The 14930-nt window shown below is 24.9% G+C and overlaps 1 protein-coding gene across 1 annotated transcript; it reads left to right on the top strand.

Moving 5' to 3' along the window:
• The first annotated feature begins 3974 nt into the window (after nt 1–3974).
• LOC114121599 (uncharacterized) lies at nt 3975–13986 on the top strand. The gene is made up of 17 exons (XM_027984009.2): nt 3975–4140; nt 4235–4397; nt 4514–4656; nt 6847–7036; nt 7781–7923; nt 7995–8157; nt 8226–8368; nt 8455–8617; nt 9950–10404; nt 10667–10817; nt 11220–11356; nt 11435–11550; nt 12555–12679; nt 12787–12953; nt 13048–13361; nt 13446–13547; nt 13651–13986. Exons 1-17 carry the CDS (start codon nt 4083–4085, stop codon nt 13756–13758), a joined length of 2841 nt encoding a protein of 946 aa, XP_027839810.2. The 5' UTR covers nt 3975–4082; the 3' UTR covers nt 13759–13986.
• The last annotated feature ends 944 nt before the right edge of the window (nt 13987–14930 follow it).

Consider the following 14930-nt stretch of genomic DNA (forward strand, 5'->3'; position numbering starts at 1 on the left):
ATGTTCATATATTATATGTACATAGAAAAACAAAGAGCAAAACCATGCTTGCTATAGCCTTGGTATCTGATATAAGTAATATAATTTAGCTTCTACATTGAATATAAAAAATAAAAAAAAAATTCAATGTCTTTTTTAACCATAATAAACCATGAATATTTTAAGAACAATACCAATCAATTTGAATAATATTTAATCTTCAAACTTATCTCACATATAGATTATGACTGTGTACAATTATATATGCATACATTTCAACATAATATTGCGTACTATATACATAGATAGTATAGGCAGTAAGTATTGTGTATTATGTATCATTCTTCGTGGGTACTGATTTTATAATTTATATACGTATATTATTAGGTAGAATGTAATTAATCATCATATTTTACCACAATTATATTTTGCATTTCTTAGTAATATTTAAATAATTTTACAGACTCCTCTCATTTATAAAAACATAGTCAAATTTAAATTATGAAGTATTTACATTTTACATTTCTGATACAACTTAAATTCACGAAGAGTTCAAAGTTTATAAATTAGTGAAAGATAACTATACTTTAAAATTGCTTTATTATATTTTAATAAAACTTTTAGTTTTAAACAAGTCAGTGTGTTATTTGCATGTTGGTGTAGCATCCTCTCTAGTCTCTACCTAAATCCTACCTAAAAATCAATTTACGATGTCGATAGATAGACTTTGTTACATTGGTAATATATAACCTAACACAGCCAATTATGAATTATGATATCATGAATTTACGTAATCTGCTCATTTACTTGGAAGTCGCCGGAAAATTATCTGGTTGAGAATTTCAAATTAAAATCATAAGTATTAAACATTTGTAAGGGAAAAAAAATTTGTTAGAGCTTTCAGATAATATAGTTGTAGAAATCTAGTATCTTCTCATTATAGTAATAATATTATGTAATGGTATTTAGAGTCCACTTAAACTTTTTTTTTTTTAATTGTTATAATTATATTAATGTACGACTGTTCAATATATTAAATTAATTATTAATAATTTTATCATAATTAACAAACCAGAGAAGTTTTTCTAGAAGGTTTCAAGTGTGTATTATCATTGAGTAGGATAGTAAATAATGTAAGGGAAGTTAAATTGTAATTTAATTATAAATCAATACGAAAAACAACTTTGAGGAGAGACGGTATGTCAGCCTATACTTTCTAAAGATATTTTATCACATAGATATTTATATTGCTATTAGTAATTAAGTAGATTATACTTATTTTTATAAACAAAAAATCTCATACGTTTTATTATAATATACTACTAGCTGTTAATAACTACATATAAGTTGACTATAATAGTCTGTGTAATACAAACGTACCTTAGAAGGGTTAGGTTACATTCATATATATAACATACAATTAATCTAAATATTTTGTAAATGTTATTGTGTGTTGTAAATTAGTAAATAATAATGTAAATAATGGCGAGATGTTTTAGGTCCGAAAAATATTTTTTAGACTTCAATACAATAATTGAAATCTTTATTTTTTGCTTAAATATCATACTTTGATAATATTTTAATTTCAAACGTTTATAAAAACCGTTAGTGTATATATTATATTATATATTAATTGCTGTGAAAGCCACTTATGTGTGATATTGTATTAATTTTTATATATTTTTTACTTACAAATAAAAATTTTATCATACATTAATATAAAAACTATTTCAGGTATCTCTAAATAGCACAAAAAGAATCGAAATATTTTGAAATTTGTATCATGTCTGAAAAATGCTAATTTAAATATTTGGAGATGAATTCAAGTCGTTTTATTAATTCATTTTTTAATTAGATAAAAATAAACATATTTTAGTTTAAGACTTTTAAATAGGAACTAGATATAATTTGTGACCAAAACCACTCTTAAAGTTAAAGATAAGAAAATGTTGTCTTCTATAATAAATGTCTTTAAACAAACAAAATAATAAATATAAAAATACAAAAATAAGATAAATAAATGTAAAACCAATACACTTATCACTCCACTGTGCAGAATCTAAAATATAAGATGATTTACAATTTAAAAAAATACTAAACAATAAAACGTCTTCGAATTTATAATTACGAAGAATATGTTAAATAACTGAGATGATAATCATTATGTTGGGAGCTGAGATCATAGGAACATAAAATTTAAGCTTTGACGCATAACGCGATTTAACTAACGTTAGTGCTATAATTTTTTTTAAACTATGGTTTAATAGTTATAGTGTGTACAAAATACTAAATAGGAAATTACTTACCTCGTATTCGTATCTTCTGCAACTGATTGTGACCTTTAATTTTGTAAGTATTATACTAATATATAACTACTCATTTTCATCGTTGACACCGATTATTAGGTCAAAGATCATACAAGAACATGGTTTTATGAGATCATCTTAAATAATGGCAAATAAATATCATTGACATATACTCGTATATATCTTTATACATAATATATTATGGTGATTATGCTATATACAAGGTTACGAATTCTCTGCGCCCACCAATCAAAATATGAAGTCACAAAATCTATATTGCCTAAATAGAATATTTTTATTGTTGACCAAAATTATACATGCCTATTTTTCGTAAAACAATATTCATAGCACAAAGGAGTTAAAATATTAAAAAAAATTGTATCATGTCTTAGTAAGTTTTAATTGAAATCTATATCTCATGAGAACATTATGTTTTTACAGTTATTTTTAAAATATTTTGAGACTTTTTCTTTTGACTTCCTTGACTTTTTCCCGTAGTATCAAATACATCAAATTTCCTATAAAAACTTACACTTACATTTAAAATTGAAAAACGATAATAGGCGCAAAAACACATATAATTGTCAAACCAATACATGTATTACTTCTCTTCTCAGAATTTAAAAAGTTTTAAAATGTTTATTAATATATTAGATATTTATTTTTAAATACTTGCTCAATGTATTTAACTAAATATATATATAAAACTAAAGATTTGTTTTTTTGTATTATTTTTAAGTTATAAAAGTTGTATATTATTGGTCATATACCTAAATTAATCGGATGAGTATGTCTATTACTTAATATGTACCTATATTAATTTGAAATATATAAAGGTAATAACTAATGAGGGGTCTCTTAATAAAGGCCAGTGTCACTTTTCGGTCTAACGTCAAAACTCAGAGTTCCCGCCTTTTTAACCAGTACTAGTTTTCTTTAAAATTTACAATTATAATTACTGAAATTTAAAATGTTTATACTTAATTTTAAATTAATATTAAATCGAATAACTAACAACTCTGATTTAATTTTATTTTCAAAAAAACAACTATAAAAACATAATAATTTGTTAAATAAAAGTATTTTTTAAATTTGACTTAGATAATAATATGTTTAAACATTTTATTGCTAACTATTATATTTTATTATTTTTCACACATATATTTTTCAAACAAATATCGTATAATAAATTATAATATAATATACGTACCATTGAATAATATTATTGAAATATATTTACTAAATTATTGTATTAAAATGCTTCTATATTAAAACAAGTTATATTATTTTTATAATAGAATTATGACGTCAGTAAAATAAAATTATAATAAATAGTTTCATAGAGTTAATCGTTCAATAAACTATATAACATACTCATTGTTAAAATATTAGGTATATTCGTATCCACGCAAATGTTTGTGTTCAAACTCTAGGTACCCAATAATAATAACTAAATAACGTGTTTATTATTAAACGCAATTTCGCTTTATAATTAGCGGTTATAGGTATAACTGATATTTTAGCAACAATAACAGGATACATTACATAGGTATATGCAATTTATAAAGTGGACAGTTGTAACTGGTCATAGCGAAGTAGGTATACACTATAAACTAAATCAGAGTTTGGAATAGGTAGAGGGGATTTTTCTCGATAAACCTGAATGTATGCCCGAGGTAAACATTACATTTACGTCAAGATATAAACATTAGTTACGAACACGATTTAAGCGGTCCTACACAGTCAAATACTTTTATATAATATATATCGCCTTGATATTGACATTATTTAAATATTATGACATTCTATTTTTTCTCGTTAGTACTATTCAGTTTCAGTTTATACGTGACGACAGGTAAATATCTATGTAATTTTAATGACATTTAAAAAAATAATAACTTAATCGAAAGAACAATGATTTGATAGAGATTTTTTTTTTTTTTTATCAGTTGTAGTTGCGCAAAAGTCAAATCATAAATATTTAGGATGTTTTTTGGAAGAAAATCTACTGACACTCGGAGAAGAGAGCCGTGTCTTAACACCGATATCGCCTCAGGCCTGTTCCAAATTTTGCTCCGGGAAAAGATATTTATTTTTTATTCTTAAAAATGAGTAGGATTTTGTTTTTATGTGATATTTTTACTGTAGTATGAATGTAAAAGAAAACTTTAAGCAAATACACTTTTATCAAATTACTGAATAAGTTAATTACTACGTCATTTTTCCAGGAACTGTTATTGTAGCAAAAATTATATATCAAGATTAATGAAACAGTTTGATTATGAGTGTACGATTAAATGTACAGGAGATGATTCGGCTTCGTGCGGTGGAAAACCAAATTTAGTGTCTTCGTATTCAACGGATAGTTCAAGTAAGTAAGAATAACTTATTTCATGTATTTAAATGTATTCAATTTTTAACAATGAATTTTATATGTTTTACACTCTCAATGTTTTTTTCTGATAATATTTTCGTTATATAATATTATAATACAGGCCCGTAGCCAGACCAAATTTTCAGGTGGGGCAAAGTAAACTTTTTTTTGGGGGGGGCATTATATATAAAAACAATGTCTTTCTAATATTTTTAATATTTTCAGGGGGGCAACGACTGGGTTTAGAGCAAGCAACACCCACTCTCCCCCCGTGGCTACGGGCCTGTTATAATATCAATCATATCGCGATAAAAACACATTTACACGGCCTACATGCCAAAATATGCGTTTAAAAAATATCGTTTCATCTGAAAAACTTTTGTGCTGTTGAAATAGTTTTCTGATAGTATAAATAGTAAATACATATGCATAATATATTATAACCCAGCGGTCGCTTCAATATCCCTTCTTCTTTTCGCCCAAGATAATCACCTATAATTTGTGTATATTAATACGGTTAAGCAGTTGGTATGCATTTTTTTCGAAACTTAATTAGAATATAATCTTAATACTTGTTATTAAATATATAATATTTAATGTAAAAAATATTTAAAATAAAACGTTTAACTTTTTGAAAATGGAATAGGTAGTATAGAATCAAAATTAAATTGAACTGACCGTATCACACTTCATATATAGGCTTAAGTTGCTTAACCAGCATTTGGTTTCAAACATTGTAATTTGTATACCTACTTAAACTTTTGTTATGGTATGAGTGCCCAATATTTTATTAAACTCTTTAGGTTTAAGTTATTCAAACTAGATGCTAAATTATATTCCATGACAACTAATATAAATCTTTTAAATCGACAACGAGTGCTTTTATTTTTCTGTCTTAGAACTATTAAAAATACATAATACGTAACGTTACATTTTATACAGGATATTTATAAAATAAATTATAAACAATTGTAAGTTAGCACTCATTTATTATTAAATTCTATTTACGTGTTTTTGATGAAATGGGGTAAAACTTTTTTCAAATTTAATGATACTCTCCACCCACCACTTTAACCTACTCAGTACTCAATCTTTGTTATAAATTATTGCACTATCCAAAACTGCATTTGAGCTATATATATAATAAATATTATATACTTCTGAGAGAATTTTTAGATACAATACTTTATAAAATTAATAATGTTTTCCATTTTTTTTAGATTAACTATAAATATTTAAGAACGTTTGAATCTAAAGAGCTTATGTTTACATTTTTTAGTAAAGTTTTTAATTATATTTTACCATTACTGACACTGTATATCAGGCAGGTACATTCATATAATTTTTTAAAAATTTAATAAATTTATAAAATCGTTTTTATTTATAGACATAGAATTCGTATGAATAAATTATAAATTAGAATATTTTTAATTTTTGAAATGGTTTCACAAAAAATATGTTTTTATTTATTATTCATTAATAAAAGATTTTATAAAACCATATTTAAAATATTTTTTGTAATAATATCAAAGTTTATTGAAAGTTTAATATTTGTTCCAAATTTAAGTTAACAATGTCAACAAATATTTATTGTCACATTTGAATAAATTGATTTTAAAACTATGTGTGTTACGTACATTTTATTTTTTTTTTGTCTGTCATCACTTTTTAAAGCTGTAAAATGCATAGATTTTTGACTTTAAGGATTTTCTGGTGGAAAATTGGACTATGTAGGTATTTTATAGGGTTAAATGTAAAAAAAAATTCCAGTGTTTTTCAAAATAACTGAGAAAAACAAAAATAAATAAAAATGAAAAATGTACATTTTTACGTTGTCAGCATTCGACGAAATTGATTTTTTTTGGTTTAACTCAAAACAAAAAAAACTGAAGATACTTGAAATTTTTATAAAATGTGTACCTACTTTAGTATTTTTTAACTATGATGAATTATTTTGTCTTTATTTGAGCATTTATAAAGATAACATTTAACACAAATTTCCTTCTAAGTTATTAATTTATTAACAATAAAATATCGAAAATATGTAGTCACAGTATATATTTTTTTTTTATTAATACATGTGGTTTTTTAAATATACAATTTTTTATGTTTAAAAATATTTTATTATTTACTGTTACACATTATATAACATATTGTATAATTTAAATTTTGATTTATTAATTTCAGTTTCAAAAAACTTTATTGAACGTGGTAGTTTTCCAATACCAATTTATTTAGGATGCTACTCTGAAACTCCTAATGATGACGAAAATCGTATATTAAAAGGGCCAGCTGGACCTTATAATAACAATACACCTCAAAGATGCTCAGAAATATGTTTCAGGATGGGGTACTTATATTTTGGAAACACATATGGGTAGGTAATAAATAATATATTAATATATATTATATATAATGAAGAAAGATGAACAGGACTATTAGGTACGATTATTAACATTTCTCATGTCATTATATTTTATTTTTAAGGTAATATTTAAACATTTTGTACTTGATCAAGATTTTAAATCTTGATAAATAAATTAACATCAAACAGCAGTTTAATAAAAACGTATTCAAACATTGCTATAATTATAACCGATACAAAGACAAATTTAACGCTTAATAATATGTTATTTTTATTTTTTTATTTTTAATGGTAGGTATACTTAAACACTGCATAAATCTATTTATCTAATTTCTAACTAATTTATATAGATACTTATAACACAAATAAATAAATTGATATCGTTCATTATGAAATAGAACAAAATTTATTTAAATATGCTGGGGTTTGAGACATTTTAAGTGTAACAATAATTACCCAGGTGATAGGTATACCTACATAATATTTAAAAGTATAACTCTAAATTTATTATACTCAAACCATGTTCAATAATTTATTAGACATGCAATTAATTTTAATTTATGTTTATAAATATTAAATTTTACAACAATATAGTGTAAAAGTAACAGTTAATATAGTGTTTAAATTTGATTAGTCCATTTAAGTTATTGTGATGATTAGGAGGTATTCATTAAAATTAAAATAATATAATTTTTACCTTACATTAAGATTTTGTTCAAAAGAATACATCAATATTTAACATTTGTTTATTTTTAGATCAGAGTGTTGGTGTGGAAATCAAAAACCATTAAAATCCTCGAAAGTAGAAAACATTAATTGTGATTCTCCTTGTAGTGGAGATAGTAATCAATTCTGTGGCGGTGGATGGAAAATGGGAATATATTCAACTGGAATTACTGGTAATTATTAATTATTTTTTGGGTGTTTTAATACCTAATAAAGTAATAATATGTAAATAATATCATTACAGATTTTGCGGCGAAAAATTATATTGGGTGTTACGATACTATTGATGATGATGAAAACAAAACCAAAGGAAAGCGTTTAATATTTCAGATGGGAACAAATAATAGCCCTAAACGGTGCATGAATCTTTGTAATACTCAACGATTTAAATATGCTGCCGTTAAGGGGTAAGTAGAAATTCCATTTTTTAATAATTTATTTATGAAATATTATTATTATATGTAATTATTTATAGAAACGTCTGTGAATGTATGAACTCTGAACCAAATTTTAGTTTAAAAAGAAGTTATAGTGATTGTCATACTCTATGCACAGAAAATCCATCAGAATATTGTGGTGGTAGAAATTCATTTAGTATATACAAAACCCTATTTTCAGGTAGGTACCTATAAGAAAATGCAAATTATATTATAATTAATAATATAAAATCGTAATATATTTTTTGAAAATTGATGAAAATGTAGATCCCCAAGGGAAAGTGAATGTGAATCATATTGGATGCTTCAAAAATTTCAAAAGACATCCAATATTAAATGGTTGGGGAGTAATGCATTTTAACTTAACACCTCATCATTGTGTGCACAGTTGTTATGCAAGAAGGTTTCCGTATGCGGCGCTCGTATCTTCGTAAGTAAATCAGCTCAGATAGTGTTTCTAGTAATTAAGATAATTTCAATTCAATTACGAAATATTTTATCTCAAAAAACTTATTTCCGTAAAATAGTATTCATTATTATTTTGTCCATATTTTATCACTACTAAAAATATGCAGAGATAAAAACTTTAAAAATCATACAAAAAAATGAATAGAAAACAAACTTTTTCTAGAAAATTTGTTGAATTAATTTATTATAATTATTAATAATGTAATTCTAAATTCAATTTTTAAGTCTAGGTTGTAAACCATTTTAGGAACCATTCGATGAAAAATGTATGACTTATTTATAAAATAAAATGGTTTCCCGAGTTTTATGTTTTTTATCTTTAGCTATTTTCGTCAAGTATCTGATTTAATATGTATGAATTTTTTATATAATAGAGAACACAATTGTAATCATCTATTACGATTTTGTATGATACATATTTCATATTATTTTATTGATATTTTTTTCCAGTTTTACAGCAACTTTAAAATATTTGAATGATTATACTTTTGAGCCAAGAGTAATGACTAATGAGTATCATGCTTCAAGCGAACTTGTTATTATTTGCATATTATTCAAAACATGATTGTATTCATCCCAAACGTTGATGGGATTTTTGTAGATATATATATATATTTCTTCTATATTTTCCCCGAAAAAACCTTTTTCGTTAGTTACATATAAATTCTACTTAGGTTAAATGATCCATTATTCTATTACTTATACTCTCTAATTTTTGCTATCAAATGTTTTTAATACTATTTCTCTTACATAATTAAAAAACTAGAAAAGTGTTTTTTATATTAAACTTCTGATCAAAAAACCACCATTAAACTAAGTATGTTTCTAAAATATTTCAGTAAAATTAAATAAGGATATTCTAAGAGTTTAATATTAAGTAAAAAGTTGAAATAATTCATTAATTAACTTTTTAGGTCCTATTTATTCATTTTGAATTTTATTCAGGTAACTATAAAATGTCATGTTTTAATCTTAGTTTTTACTGCGTAAGAATTATTTTGTGTGAAGGTACTACCATCTCTGAAAACAACTTATCAATTTAACCTAGGATTCAAGGGTATACGTCTATCGTCTAAAGCTTGGCTAATATTATAGTTGAACACAATAATATATTATACTATGAAAATTCAAACAACCATACTATTATGGAATAAATAAATAAATCATACGATTTTCAGAATATCTATTACACAGTTTGACTTTAAAAACAATATAATTTATATAAAAAAAATACAAAATAATAAAATATAAAAAAGATATTCTTACATCATAAATGGCATAATTTATTGTATAGGAAAGAATGTTTATGCAGTTTTACCAAACCTTCGGAGGAAGCTATGACCGATGATAGTATGTGTAATACTCGTTGTTCCGGTTCATCTCAACATTCATGTGGTGGCCATAATACGATAAATGTATACAATACTGGATTAGAATGGCAGACGAGTACGATTGGAAATTATTATTTAGGCTGTTTTGAGGAAAGTCAAAATAACAGAATATTGCATGGTTATTCACGGTCTTTTTCTGTGAATACCCCAGAATTTTGTTCAAACCTTTGTTACAAATTTGGTTATTTATACTCGGGCGTAACATATAAATCTGAATGTTTTTGTGGAAATCGATCTCCAAACGAACCTCAGTTTCCTAAATTAGATGACAAACAATGCAATACCAAGTGTTCGGGTGACGCTAATCAATTTTGTGGTGGCGGCTGGAGAATGGGAGTATTTTCTACTGGATTATATGGTAAATTTTAACGATGACTAACTAGTTATTAAATTGGTATTTATAAGATATTATAATAAATCTATAACGATATTGTTTTGTATTTATATTTTATTTATTGTAATAATACGATATTTGATCAATATTTATGTTAAAGTATCAATTAAATATTTTATTATCTATAATAATAGAAAACTCATACAATACTAACAGCGGTAATAACTAAAAAATATTTATTCGCATGACATGAAAACAATAAATAATTTAATTTTTATTCAAACAGATTTCCCAATCGAAGATCGATATATTGGTTGTTTCGTACTAGAAGACGTTTCATTAAATTACACAAAATTTGAACTTATCAACACAAATGTACCTAGTAAATGTTCAACAATTTGTCATAATGCTGCATATAAATTTGCAGGAGTTATGGGGTAATATTATTTATGTATATTTTTTTAATGTACAATTATAATTAACATTTTTCTTTTCGTTATGGCTGTAAAAATAATTTCAGCCTACATCATATCTCAAGATATATATCTTATTCATTTTTATTGATTCTCGATTTCTTTCCTCCAATAGTGTGAAAACTTTTAAAAGTCATTATAGTTTTCCAAAAGGTTTTTAAAACCATGTTTTTTTTTAGACAATTTATTTAAGCATGGGATCCTATGTCTTCCATACATGTCCTGCCCATGCTAACCTTCTTCTTTTAATACCATACACCATATCCAACCATTTTAAAAGTTCCTTTAATTCCAGATTATGAATTATAATTAAAATTGTAAATATATTTTAATTACTTTTAATTTGTAACGCTATTATTGTTTTAGGATCAATTGCTTCTGTAGTAATCATGCACCAGAAAATAACCAAAAAGTAGATGATAGTAATTGCGATACAACTTGTGTTGGTGATTCAAGTAAAACATGCGGTGGTGAAGATAGAATACAAGTATACGATCTCATAAGTAAAAATTTCTATTTATATATATAATGATTCCTAGTAGTTTTTATAAAATATATTAATTTTAATATACTACTTAAAGGACAGAAAGAGGAAACTACAAGTACAACTCCTGATACAATGCATTTTGATGACTCTTTTGAATATCTTAACTTAAATTCAGCTTGGAGTCACGATGTTTTTATTGCACAAGAACCAGTATGTACATAATACAAGAAATTTAAAAGTATTATTATATCTGTTATGCCAAAGTAATAACTAATAATCAATTTAATCTTATACAATTTATAACACGGCCTTTTGGGATAAATGTTACTTACAAAAATAGTGCATATTATATAGGTATACAATAATTCAAAAATAATTGAGTTTGTAGAGGATAGAATTTTTTAATAGGTACAATACGTTTATCAACACGTATTTAGTTAGTTAAGTAGTTTTTGTTTTTTCTAATGAAAAATATCTAATTACGATTTGAATTTTACTGCACGATAAATTGCACAATATTATGTATAATATCAAAATTTAATAGATCTTGAAATATATACTATATATTTTATACGACAAAAACTAGAAAAGAATATAACGATTAAAACAATAAAATATAATTTTTTTTTTATTTTTCTTATTTTAACTTGACATTTGTAAAAAAATATTTTTTTTTTTATAGATTTAAAATAATAAGTTTTCAATGATAAAAGATACACTTTGCATAATAAAGTAATAAAATAGAAATAATCAAAAATAACTCTAAACCAGTATCTATTTTAATTGACAGTCCTTCCACCTTCATTAAAACCATCACTATAGCTGCTGTTCACCAACAAATAATATTTAAACAATACAACCTCTGGGTCTTCTGCTATAATTTATTAAAAGTGTATAATTCATATATATAGTTGAGGCTATTGTAAATAAATGTCAATTGTACAATACATTGAAATGATGAAATTTCATACAAGTAGGTATATCTACCTAAATAATATATAAATATAAAAAAAATGATATTATCAAACTAATAGTGAAAAATATAATATCGATACTTTATAGTCTATAGGTAGGTACTCTATAAGTACATTATTCTTATTATACGCTGTATCATATTAATAAAAGTAAATAATAAACTATATATATATACTATATAACCTATATAAACGATTATTAATATTTTGTCAAACTTACACATTGTGTTATACTTACAGGATTTTGAATTCGTTGTTTACAATAGTTCTGAACAGAACTCATTCGTGAAAAATGGAGAGCTAGTAATAAGACCTACAATTCAATCCGATAGTTTTATCAAGAGCGGTCACTTATCATTAGACGGGTATGTTTTTTTTAAATAAAATCGTTAATTTATTATAGATCTCTTTTAGAAAAAAAAAACAAACACGTATTTTAATAAATATAATATAATTATTATTCTGTTTTCAGTTGTACGAAAAATGTAGGATCTAACGGTTGTACGATGAATGCTGTATCTTTTAATATAATACCTCCTGTAGTTTCGGCAAGACTTACCACAAAAAATAATTTTTTATTCCATTTTGGACAAGTGGAAGTTATCGCTAAATTACCAATAGGAGATTGGATAGTTTCGGGTAAATAATTACAAACAAAAACATTAATAATTAGGTACCTATTCAAAAAATTCCTATAGTATTGTATTAAATTAAGATTTTTTTAATTCATTAGAAATAGCTTTGGTTAGTAGATCCAACGAAATAAACAGATTGGTATTGGCCAAATCAGTTGGAAATACCAATTTGAAATGTAACGGAAGCGACGAGAGTGCAACTGTCTTAAAATATGGATTTGAAATCGATGAACTATACCACGTCCAATCGAAAATGATGAAACTAAGATCGGCAAATACTTGGCACAATGACTATCATACGTTCAAACTGTCTTGGTCTTCCGAAAAAGATATGGTATTTGAAATAGACGGCGAGAGTAACCGCGTGGATACGACGGATTTGCCGATTGATAACATATTATTTGAAACCGAAGTAATACCCTACATTCCAAAGTTTTAATTATTATATTATTATTCATTAGAACGATTTGAAATTCTACTTATTTATATTTTACAGTATTTCTTGTCTATTGGCGTGTCGGTTGGTGGCATGAATAGTTTTCGTGACGGATGTTTAAGTAATGGCCATTTAAAACCGTGGACAAACTTTCACAATAAGGTTGATAATATTATTAGTATCTACCTACATTTTTGTTTTAAATAATATAAATAATTACCCATGTAACGTTCAAGTGTTTTATCTACTTTTTTAAACATTGCAGGCTATGTTAAATTTCTGGAAAGACAGGAATCACTGGTTGCCAACATGGAATGAAAACGAATCAGCATTACGAGTTAAAAAAGTAAAAATTACATTGTTAGAAAGTTAATATTATAACTGTCAATTGATTTTAAATAAACTATGCAACGGTATAGTATTAACTATATTACCTATATTGTTTACATAAAAATGTAATAAAACACAACATTCAATTATGTTTACAATAGTTATTTTTGGTTTTTATGATTGTGACATTTTTAGATTCTGAACGGTTATTTACGCGATGAATGTATTTATTCTACAATAATATTATATGTGTTTATTTAAGTTTTTATTATTCTGCCTGTCATTACTTTTTGGAGCAGTTAAAACGCTTCGAATTACCACTGAGGGTGATTTATAGTAGCAAATGCTATCTAGTAAATTCTTTTGTATGTGTGTGTGGGAGGAGGGGGCTGGGGGGAGTAATTTGTTTTGGATTTTGAACGAAGTCGGAAGTGATTAAAGAAGTCAAAACTAAAAATTCCCAGTGCCATTCAGAGTAAAAAATTTAGAAAAAGTGTAAATTTTTAAGGCGAATAGGTTTTTAATAAAATAGATTTTTTTATTTTATTGTAATTAAAAACACAAACAACTATAGATATTTGAATTTTTCATTAATGTATGATTAGCATAATATTAAAATATTTTTAACTCTTTATAATTGGTATAAACTAAAAATAAAACTACAAGGAAAAATCAGGAATTTTCAGACAAATCCATTTTTTTTAACTACCTAAATTGGTTTTTTTTTTTTTTAATATAACTCGAAAACAATGTAGGTAGATACTTGAAATGTTCGTACAATTACATAAGGTATCATTTTCTGTTTACGGTAATTTGTATTTTTTAAATATCTATTAAAAATTATTTACTGCGTAGAAATGCTTGAAAATTGAATACCTATAAAGCTTCTTACCTACTGTACAGCAGAACGGTTACCTACTACCTACTTACTTAAGTGACTCCTCTTTACATTTATAATACTGTTTAGGTCTAATATATAATTTAGGTAGGTACCTACAGTATTATTACAGCAGTGCAATGTATAATAACTAATAGGTAAGTTTGAATAGGTTGATAATATGTAGCTAGGTCCTACCCATAATATTGTATCATGGCCAAAATGAAAATTGTCGTTAATGGGTAGACACTGTTAAAGACAGTTAAATTTAAGAATATTAATATATTAATAGTTATAATTTGAGATTATTATTATGTTTGCTTGAAAACATATTAACA

This window comes from Aphis gossypii, chromosome 1 (genome assembly GCF_020184175.1).
Source record: "Aphis gossypii isolate Hap1 chromosome 1, ASM2018417v2, whole genome shotgun sequence".
In the NCBI taxonomy this organism is placed as follows: Eukaryota; Metazoa; Arthropoda; class Insecta; order Hemiptera; family Aphididae; genus Aphis; species Aphis gossypii.